Source organism: Neolamprologus brichardi, chromosome 23 (genome assembly GCF_056152115.1).
Source record: "Neolamprologus brichardi isolate AB-2024 chromosome 23, ASM5615211v1, whole genome shotgun sequence".
NCBI lineage: Eukaryota > Metazoa > Chordata > Actinopteri > Cichliformes > Cichlidae > Neolamprologus > Neolamprologus brichardi.
Genome location: NC_142125.1, coordinates 5468306 through 5479340, shown reverse-complemented (window position 1 = coordinate 5479340; position 11035 = coordinate 5468306). Strand labels below are relative to the sequence as shown.

The 11035-nt window shown below is 42.2% G+C and overlaps 1 protein-coding gene across 1 annotated transcript; it reads left to right on the top strand.

Moving 5' to 3' along the window:
• On the top strand, window positions 1–2138 carry LOC102778916 (granzyme B(G,H)-like). Its single transcript, XM_006800394.3, has 5 exons — window positions 1–109; window positions 210–360; window positions 596–734; window positions 935–1156; window positions 1252–2138. The coding sequence occupies exons 1-5, from the start codon at window positions 52–54 to the stop codon at window positions 1414–1416; spliced, it is 735 nt and encodes a 244-aa protein (XP_006800457.2). The 5' UTR covers window positions 1–51; the 3' UTR covers window positions 1417–2138.
• Window positions 2139–11035: the final 8897 nt, after the last annotated feature.

The window sequence follows — 11035 nt, the reverse complement described above, 5'->3', positions numbered from 1 at the left end:
AGTGTAGTGTCCCACTGCTCTTTATTAGCTCGCCCTGACTTTGATCTCACCATGTTTACCCACTGTAACCTGGCAGTACTTATATTCGTGCTGATTCTTCAAGATCAGGGTAAGTATGTTTTAAGTATGTCTTATATCCAAAGTCAGAACTGAAGCACTGCATATTAAAGATTTTGATATGACGAATCTGATAACTTTTTTCTTTCTAGTTTATACAGGAGAAATCATTGGTGGCCGTGAAGTTGTGCCACATAGCAAACCATATATGGTGCTTTTGGAGCGGCGCGACTCAGGTAGCCACTGTGATGGCTTCCTCGTTAATGAGGACTTTGTGCTGACTGCTGCCCACTGCCATGCAAAGTAAGTTTAACATAGTTTATGTTCACCTAGAAAGAATTAAGTGTCCAGTATATTTTGTTATCGCAGTAAGCTGGGTTTATGTTACTCATAAACTCAGGGACTGGGATAAAAGTTTTCATGGCGGTTTCATGAATGTACTCATAACATTTTTTGATTTTTTTTAATTTGGTTAGCATCAGACCAGCACTCTTCTCTTTTACACTGTCAAAAAGTGTTTGTACTTATTTCATTTTAGGTCCTACAAAGTCTTTTTGGGACTTCATGATTACAACAACCAGAATGGAGTAAAGCATGTGTTGGTGCCTGGGACCAATGCATTTCCACACAAAGACTATGATCCAGTTTTTTTCAGCAACGATATAATGCTTCTTAAGGTAAAAGAAACAACAGAATTTTGGGGGGTTTGTTGTCAAATTTTTATTATTTCTTCCAAGTCAAATTTAATTTCTTATTATTGTTTGTTATTACCTTTAGATAATGTTCAACTAAAACAAACGGCATTAAAAGGAAGGGTCAGAAATATGTAATATTGTAATATTTTAACAAATATTTTTGTCTCTCCTTGTTCCTGAAGTTGAGCACCAAGGCAGTGTTCAACGAGAATGTGAAACCTATTGATCTTGCAGACCGCGATGATGGATTTGCGCCAAAATCATGTGTAGTTCCTGGTTGGGGAAACACGGGAAACAATAAAGACTCTGATGTGCTCCTGGAAGTCAATGTAACCCTGACTGAGAATGAGATTTGTGCTAAGGAAAATAAGTACTGCTCTGAGGGTGCCAGTGGACCATCCACGGTAAGTAGCTTTTATACCTTAAAAAAGTTTGGTCAGTAATGATAATGATAGTGTTCATTTGCTGCAATAACTACATACTATTCTTGTATTTCCAGGGAGACTCTGGTGGCCCATTAGTCTGTGAAGATGGAAAAGCATACGGGGTGGTGTCCGCCAGTAGTAACTCAATGCTAGATGGCCTTAAGCTCTACAGTTACATTAAGATATCTGACAAACGAGACTGGATTGATTCTGTCATAGATCATCATCGAAAGTGGTAATTCATGTATTGAATCTGTCTTTAAAAAAAGTTATATGACAACTGAGATTTGAATATTTGGACTCATTCTATTAAAATGATGGGTGGCAAGGTGGTGCAATGGTCACACTGCTGCCTTTTTTCTTCCAGCTACAAACCTTTTCTTCGCAAACCTGTAGTTTCATTTTAGTCATAGTTTAAAATCTTAAATTTAAATGTAGAATGAATACTATTTTTTAAATTTTAATGTTAGATACTGCATTTACTACTCTTAAAATCAACAGATGTTAAGATTTCAGATTAGTTTAAGAGAGAAACCAAGATGATATGTTGGATTGTAACAGCAATAAACTGTTGTGCTACTCACTGTTTATATTTCATTATACAAACATATGGATAAATGAGAATATATGTATGTATAAAATATGTGTTTGTTTTTGTGTGCATGCATGTATAATGTATGTATGACAGTTGTAAACTGCACATGCTTCCCAGAGAACATCACAGGTCAGAGGTTATACATACATTCATTGTTTAGCTGTAGTTCATTGTTTAGCTGTAGTTGTTGGCTTAAAATTTGTTCAGCAAAGGACCCAGACAGAGATGACAAAGAGCAAATTTTATTAGCTCCATAAATGGAGATAATTTCGATTTTTTTAGAGGACCCTATATTAATACAGTACTAATAGAATACTCAAGTACATATTTTCCCTTTTGCTTGTTTGTGTGTTTTTTAAATAAATTTGCAAGAATTTCAAACAAACCTTTTTCGCTTTGTCATTAAGGGATATTCTGTGTAGATGTCTGAGGTAAAAAATGAATTTAATCTATTTTGGAATAAGGCTGTAACATAAGAAAATGTGGACCACATAAAGCACTGTGAATACTTTCTGCATGCACTATAGTTGGCGCTGTCACCTCGCATGAAGATCCTGGGTTCTAAACCTCCACTGACTGGCTCATAGTGTCTCATCATGTCTTCTTTTGAGGTTATCCGGCTTCCTCTCACAGTCCCAAAACATGCATGTTAGGTTAAATGGTGACTATAAGTTGGCTGTAGGTTTGAAAGTGGTGTTGGAGCTCCGGCCCAAACTCAAAAACCTTTGCTTGCATGTTGACAAAAGTTAAATTGCTCCCAGTAAATGGTAAACACTCAACTATAGAGGACTGTGTTCTTAAAAACATGGACGTAAGTTCTTTATCTATCCTTGTCTATGTAGCTCTTAGGCAGTTTCATCATCTAACTCATTTTCCTTGTCCACCTATAGAAATAAATGAAATCATGTGAAGAGGAAACATTATGCTAGCTTTGTATTGGTATAACAGATGAGGTCAGACATCGTACTGAGGGGTCTCTTATGCTGCACTGCACTTCTGACATAAAGATCCAACTATATGGGTGTATATGTTTGTTAATGTTCAAGAGAATAGTTCACATTCACAGTGTATGTGTGGTTATTTACTATAACACCACAAAGACAGAGAAAACCTCTGTGTTATACACTGCAGTTTCACAAGTCAGAAAGAGGAAATGGTGATAGTAATCTATACTTCCTGATTGCTGCAAACTGGATGACAGATGCATACATTTTTCCAAATATACAAGACTGAGAATCGAACTGAACTTCAATTGATTTATCGACTGAAATATGTTAATTCTTAGCTTAAAAGACCAAAAGTGGAGAAAGCATGTGTTGCACACTTGGATTAAAATGAATTGAAACCAGTGTGGCTTTGTGAGTTTGCCTTTACTGCATCTGCAAATATATACATTAACATAGCACAAAGTTACACACTTTTGCAGTCTCACACAACTTTTATAGGCGCACTGCCTTATGGGTAGTCTTTAAACTCAAATCACTAATATTTCTTACAGTGCAACAATGAAATAAACATAAACAAAAGATAGTGTGATCCACCAGTCTATATCTGCTGTGATTACAGCCCGGTACAGGTATAAATCCACAAAAGCGCCACGAGGTTTCCGCACAAACTAATGAATTAGATCAAGCTGCTAATCGTTAGCGTCACGGCTAATTCACATCGCTACCAATAACTTATATACTAATGACATAGTGCGGATTAACGGCCAACTTTCCCACATTCTCTGCAACCCCGTGTACTCATCTGTAGATACATTTTAAGTTATTTACCATCTTGTATCTGCTTACCTGCAAATATATACATTAACATAGCACAACGTTACACACTTTTGCAGTCTCACACAACTCTTATTACTCCCGCTAAAGCTGCTCATTTTAGGGGATACTCCCTCTTGTGGTGTAACGGAGGAATAACTACCCTTCCTGCACTATGTCATTTTTGGAGACTGGTGCACACATTATTTTACCACAATCAAAGAAAATACATATTTGAACAATCAGACCATTTAACTAACTATAATATTGTAACTAAAGATTATGGGGGGGGTGTCCTGTTTTGTCCACAATGTCTTTCTTGTCCTTACACATGGATTTAAAAATGGCGAGAACAATGGGCTTCAACAAATTCATTTTCTTTTTCACATTACTGCACAAGGCTAGACACGCAGAACTATGTACAAATATATTTTTTTAGGATATTGAAATACAAGGTTATTTTAAATTTTCCAAAGATTAGGCACTAGTTTTAAGAAAACTCTTTATACCTACAGATGTTCACAGGCTGCGTGGGTGTGTTTCTGACTGTTCTTTTGACTGATCTGCTCCATGAATGGGACTTTTTTTTGCATTTAGCTTCATCATTGAAAAGGGCATTTCTCTTCTTTACTCTTCTTCTCCTCTTCTTTCTCTCTCATTTCTCTCAAGTCTCTCAACGCTCAAGTAGAATCAGATAGATAATGTATGTCTCATTGAGTGAAAAATAAAAAACTCAGCTGATAAAGATGCATTAGCATGTTTGCAGCTGGCATAACAGAAGACCATCTTTATTACATGGAATTTTAATGTCATCTCTTTTTTGTTTTCTCATTTTCCCAGAGGGACTTTTAGTAGAACTGCTAGTAAGTGTCAACCACAACTGTCGTCATTATGAATGTACATGACTTCTTGTTAATCTCTTATCAATTGTAATGGTCTATGCATTAAAGGTTCACAGTATATCTCTTGTTATCTCCTGTGATCACAATATTCTTACAAAGATGATTTTTTGAAGCCATGTGCACTGTTTCATGCCAAAATGTATCAGTGCACTGATGGTGAACGTCCTGCCCAGAATGTCAGCTGGTTAACCAGCCCGTCATTCCAGAAGTGCCTTTGCACCAACTACCATTAATGTAGGTCCTGTTTGAGCGCATTGGCATTGACATCATCGGGCTGTTTCACCGGAGTGCACGTGGCTACTGCTTTGTATTAGTTCTGGTGATTTATGCAATGTGATACCTGGAAGCAGTGCCGCTGTGCACCATTTCTACAAAGAGTGTGGTGTAGGTACCGTTTCAGGTAATCTTCCAAGTCGGCATCCCGAAAGAGATACCTACTGACCAGGCCACATCGTTCATGTCTCGCGCACTAAAAGAGCGGTACGAATTATAGGGCGTTAAATCTGTTCTACAGGCTGCCTGAACAAAAGCAGCAAATTGTTCAGAAAGAACTGGCTGAAATGCTGTAAATGGGAGTAATAGAAGCGCATGGTGTAGCCCCATAGTTCTGGTTGTGAAAAAAGATGGGTCTATACGGTTCTGTGCGGACTACTGCAGGGTGAACCAAGTGTTATGGTTTGATGCCTACCCCATGCCCTGGGTCGACGAGCTTCTGAACCGGTTAGGCACAGCTATTTTTTCACGACACTGGATTTAACCAAGGGCTACTGGCAGATTCCCTTGTCTGAGTCCAAGAAAATATGTCCCAGCAACAATGGTTGAGGAGAGTGATGGTGCATCTAGGCTTCTCCACTCTGTACGGTTTGTACCAGTTCGTCAGATTTACGTTTGGCTTGTTTGGAGCCCCAGCTACTTTCCAGTGCCTCATGGACAGTGTTGGGGAGTAACGGAATACATGTACCGCCATTACGTATTTAAAATACAAAATATGAGTAACTGTATTCCGTTACAGTTACCGTTTAAAAAGGTGGTATTTAGAATACAGTTACTTTGTTGAAATAAATGGATTACACGGTGGTACTTCCCTGTTTCATATTGTGGCGGGTCAGGACTGTTTGGGTTTTGTTTGACAGCTACGTTCTGTTGTTCCAGGTGGCAGCGTTACGGTTGCCATGGTTACAGGGCAACGCCCTCTCTCTGTGTGTTTCCTGGGTGAGAGAGCGCCTGTTGTTGTTGTGCTAAGCTAATAGGCAGAATGCTACAGGTATAGCTCTAAAGAATGTAGCATCAGGAGAATGGACTGCCATACCCGTTATGTGTCTGTGAGCGAGGGAGGGAGGAAAAGGAAAAGTACGAGCTGTCATGGAGCAAAAACGGGAGCTGGAAGCATGTAAATATAATAATAACCACTGCAGCCAAGAAGAGTGCCTGACGAGCCCAGTTGTAAGTAAGCTATTAAGACTCGACTGTATGTCACACAGTGGAAAATTGTGTTTTTATATTTTGTTTAGTGTCAATTTTATTTGCATGTTTTATTGTAATAGTGATATTGCATGTTTTTATTGATATTTCTATTGCATGATTTTATCCCCATATTTATAGTGTGTGTGTTTGGTGTTGTTGTGTAGCATTTTTATTCCACTGTGTATTAAGCGGACAATTGTAGGCACCTGTGAGGTGGGGGCGTTTCCCGAGGTGGCCTATCAGCCACCAAACGGACTTAAGGGAGATGGTGAGCACAAAGAGGAGAGGGGAGAGACACACGAGGAGCAGGAAACAAAACATGTGTAGCCCAGCACCTGCAAAGAAAGACCGGCCTGCCTGTGGGACGGCACGAGATAGCCGACGATCGGCCAGCATAACCCGGCGATCCAGTCCAGACGGACAAAAAAAGCAACAGTGGGAGGCAACGCGTGAAATCCACAGTAGGGCAGGGGGACGCCTCTGCCTGCATTTGTGAGTATCGCTGTCCCACTGTTGGGCGCTAAGCGTAGCTTTGCCGGGGGAGGATAACAGCGGCTGCGCCGACAACGTTGCTGGCCCGTGTCTGTTGTCTCAGGGCGGGGCTGCGAGGGAGGCCGTGTGCAGGTGCGGAGAGTGGCTGGACTGTGCGGCCGCGTACCGTCAGGCGAAGATGGGAGCCTCCTCCCTGGCCTGCTGCTGGCTAGTTTTACCATCCCGGAAGAGGAGTTCCTCTCCTGTCTCTTCTCCATCTAAGGAACATTTGCCCGCATGTGTGTGGCTGGACAAGAGGGAATATAGGACTCTGGGGGGGAAGTTTTTTATCATACAAACAAAAACATTTATTTATTTTTGGTTTTTAGTGTATAGTTATTCCTGTCGGCAGGGCTTTTAGCGGGTTGCGACCATTATTTTTATTGTGTAGCGGGGATTTTAGCCTGTATTTGGGGGTTCCGACTGTGTTTTACCCTGAAAATAAATGGTGTGTTTAAAGCTGGCTTAGTTTCTGTTCTCCGAGCGCTGACCCACTCACTCCCTTTTTCGCTTGTATATATACGGACGTGGTGGCTAAGAGTTAGGTCCACCAGTTTAGCGGCTACTTAATTTTGGCGTTGTCGACAGGATACAAGTTTGGGGAGCAGTGTTCAGCGCCTGGAGTACAGATATAGATGATAGAATGCAAAGCCAAGTGTTTAAATCAGCTACTCACACTGAGGATTGTGAGCAAAGGGTGTACAGGAAAGACTTTGTTGCCACGTGAGGAGTCATGAGTAGTGTTCAACCACAGGGATATCAGAGGAGTTGCGCTTCAAGAGTTGCTGGCTGTGGGATTGTGGGTTGCTGCTATGCAGTAGTGCTTAGGAGAGGCACGAAGACCAGGTTATGCCTGGAAGGATCCCAGCAGTGCCCAGCTGAGAGGAGCCAATAGTCTGATAATCCCATACGTTAGCTATGCTATGTGGTCACGAAATTGAAGAAAAGCAGGTTACCTGGATGTGGTAACTAGACTGCATCTCACATCTATGCTGTAATGTTTCTAGGATGCATTCGAAAGAACTGATTGATTGGTAGCAGATTATTGCTGATGTTTTATGTGTTATGTGTACAGAAGGAAATGGCAAAGCCACAGTATCCAGCAGGTTCAAATGTTGGCGAGCCACTCTCCTGGACAGACGCTTGACTAGTGTGACAGGGACTGTCACAGGTAAAATGTGGGGGGATGTCACACAGTGGAAAATTGTGTTTTTATATTTTGTTTAGTGTCAATTTTATTTGCATGTTTTATTGTAATAGTGATATTGCATGTTTTTATTGATATTTCTATTGCATGATTTTATCCCCATATTTATAGTGTGTGTGTTTGGTGTTGTTGTGTAGCATTTTTATTCCACTGTGTATTAAGCGGACAATTGTAGGCACCTGTGAGGTGGGGGCGTTTCCCGAGGTGGCCTATCAGCCACCAAACGGACTTAAGGGAGATGGTGAGCACAAAGAGGAGAGGGGAGAGACACACGAGGAGCAGGAAACAAAACATGTGTAGCCCAGCACCTGCAAAGAAAGACCGGCCTGCCTGTGGGACGGCACGAGATAGCCGACGATCGGCCAGCATAACCCGGCGATCCAGTCCAGACGGACAAAAAAAGCAACAGTGGGAGGCAACGCGTGAAATCCACAGTAGGGCAGGGGGACGCCTCTGCCTGCATTTGTGAGTATCGCTGTCCCACTGTTGGGCGCTAAGCGTAGCTTTGCCGGGGGAGGATAACAGCGGCTGCGCCGACAACGTTGCTGGCCCGTGTCTGTTGTCTCAGGGCGGGGCTGCGAGGGAGGCCGTGTGCAGGTGCGGAGAGTGGCTGGACTGTGCGGCCGCGTACCGTCAGGCGAAGATGGGAGCCTCCTCCCTGGCCTGCTGCTGGCTAGTTTTACCATCCCGGAAGAGGAGTTCCTCTCCTGTCTCTTCTCCATCTAAGGAACATTTGCCCGCATGTGTGTGGCTGGACAAGAGGGAATATAGGACTCTGGGGGGGAAGTTTTTTATCATACAAACAAAAACATTTATTTATTTTTGGTTTTTAGTGTATAGTTATTCCTGTCGGCAGGGCTTTTAGCGGGTTGCGACCATTATTTTTATTGTGTAGCGGGGATTTTAGCCTGTATTTGGGGGTTCCGACTGTGTTTTACCCTGAAAATAAATGGTGTGTTTAAAGCTGGCTTAGTTTCTGTTCTCCGAGCGCTGACCCACTCACTCCCTTTTTCGCTTGTATATATACGGACGTGGTGGCTAAGAGTTAGGTCCACCAGTTTAGCGGCTACATGTACACCGTGTTCGTGTTTTCCTCCAAAAACAATAAGTTCCGTTGGAGCAGCCTTTCAATTCCTCTCTCTGTCTCTCGCTAGCAAAGTTGACCCAGACAACAAAGTAAAGCTAGTTTTCGGCTACGAGCCCGACACGAACCTGACATATTAGCCAGAGGTCCGTTTACTACGGTTCGGAGCCGCGGACCTTCAGTAACAGTAATAAATCACAGCAATAGTACATTCATGTAGTTGTAAACAGCATGATAATATATTAAGTAATCCAAAGTATTCAGAATACGTTACTCTCATTGAGTAATGTAACAGAATATGTTAAAGAATACATTTTGGGGCATGTATTCTGTATTCTGTAATGGAATACATTTTAAAAGTAACCTTCCCAACACTGCTCATGGACCAGGTGCTGCGGCCGCATATGCAGTGCCTACCTGGATGATGTTATCATCTACAGTGACACCTGGGCGGGGCATGTGCAGCATGTTGCCATGGTCCTGGAGTCCCTGAGGCAGGTAGGGCTCACAGCCAACCCGAAGAAGTGTGCGGCCGATGTGTCCACAGGTGGAGAAAATGAAAGTTATTGGATCCTGCCCTCGCCCCAAGACCAAAAAGGAGGTTCCTTGGGCTGGCTGCTTACTATCGGCAGTTAATGCCTGGGTTCGCGGACCTGGGTTCGCTGGTGAACCCTTGACCGATCTCCCCCGAAAGGGCACCCCAGATCTGGTCCAGTGGTCTGAGCAGTTGGTAAAGAAGGCTCTCTGTGGGGAGCCACTGCTCCACACTCCTAACTTTTCCCTCCCTTTCATCCTGCAGACCCAAACAGAGGGCCCTGCTCCAGTGGCTGCACCCCATGAAGGATGCCATTACCCAGGGATCACCCGGTGGTATCTGGCTTTGCATCCCTTTAGATTCAAGGTGGTCCATAGGCCAGGGACGCAGATGGTTGTCTCCCACTCCGGGGAGTGGTAGGTTCGACCGGATGTAGCCCCAGCCTCAGTTGGGCGGTGGGGTTGTGTGACAGGGGTGTGGTGTCTGGCTCTGGTGAAGTGGAGGAGTGGTGCAGCGGGCTAGAAGGGCAGTGCCAGGGAGGCTAAGTGCCAAGTGAAGGGAATTTCACTAATGAACGCTCCTCTTTTTGTAGTGACGCTGAGAACCAGAGAGGAGGTGTGTGTGTGTGTGCAGAGACAGCTGGAAAGCTTTCCAGAGCAGTCAAGGTGCCAGACAAGAAGCTCTGTGGCTGAGCTGCCATGAAGAAAAGCATGTAGTGTTTTGACACCCTGTAAAAATAAACCGTTTCACTATAATGAAACACTATGTGGGTATGTGGTGTGTCACACCAAATTTAACTGTTTTCTTTTTACTTCATCATAATAAATACTCCACTTTCTTCTGTATCCTTTACATTTCTGGACCCATTTCTCTAGTGCTCAGGACAGAAGTTGACTAAAGATATTCATTGCCTCAGAGACTTTTATTAGCTGATATCAGGGACCTAAAATCAGTCAGCAAGTGGTTGGTCTAAAACTTTTTTGTCCAGAGAGCCGTCTGGACAGCTACACTGTAAAAGTGACAAAGAGCAGCTTTTCCTAAATCTATGTGGTGTGCAACAGAACTCTCTCTGCTTTGCATTTGTCTGTGTTAAGTTGTGGAAAAGCCTTTTTTTGCAAATTTATATTGCGTCTGTACGTAAATGCCTAAACACTGTAATATTACAAGGTCACGAAAATAGACAAGTAACAGCTCTCAATTTCGCTTCCATTTCTGAGTCATCATTCAGAGTTTTCGGTGTCTAATCCATCTAAATAATGCATCTAAACAGACGGATTAGACACGGAAAAGACACTACTTTTAGATACCACTTTTTGTTATTTTGTAATTATCAGATTTCTTTAAAGGAGAACAGAACGTTAACTATAACTAAGAGTTTTTAGGAAAAATCCAAAATAGGCCTGAGGACGCTTCATGCTTAAGCATAGCAACATATTAATAACATAGACACCATATGGTGTAATTCAGTAACATTACTGCAATACTCTGTGAGAGTTACACTGTAACTTTCTTTGGAATGGAGTTTCAGCTCATTCTTGACACCTCAAATGTCAAACAAACAAGAATCTTCAGCTGGTTTTAAAATATCAGCTATGTATGTGTGATTGGTCCTTGCATGCATCATAGTAACATCATTCCACTTGGATCAATACCTCGTATATTCAAAGAGATATCTTTCTATAATATCCAATTTTTTTTTTGTATAGCGTTTTGCTAAATGTAAATCACTACTTACTTTGCCTTTGATATAACTTAATGAGCCAAAGATTATACTCTCTTA

Coding starts and splice junctions, on each gene's coding strand:
- LOC102778916 (XM_006800394.3), top strand. CDS start 52: ATGTTTACCCACTGTAACCTGGCAGTACTTATATTCGTGCTGATTCTT. Junction 361..595: donor GCTGCCCACTGCCATGCAAA/GTAAGTTTAACA, acceptor ATTTCATTTTAG/GTCCTACAAAGTCTTTTTGG. Junction 735..934: donor ACGATATAATGCTTCTTAAG/GTAAAAGAAACA, acceptor TTGTTCCTGAAG/TTGAGCACCAAGGCAGTGTT.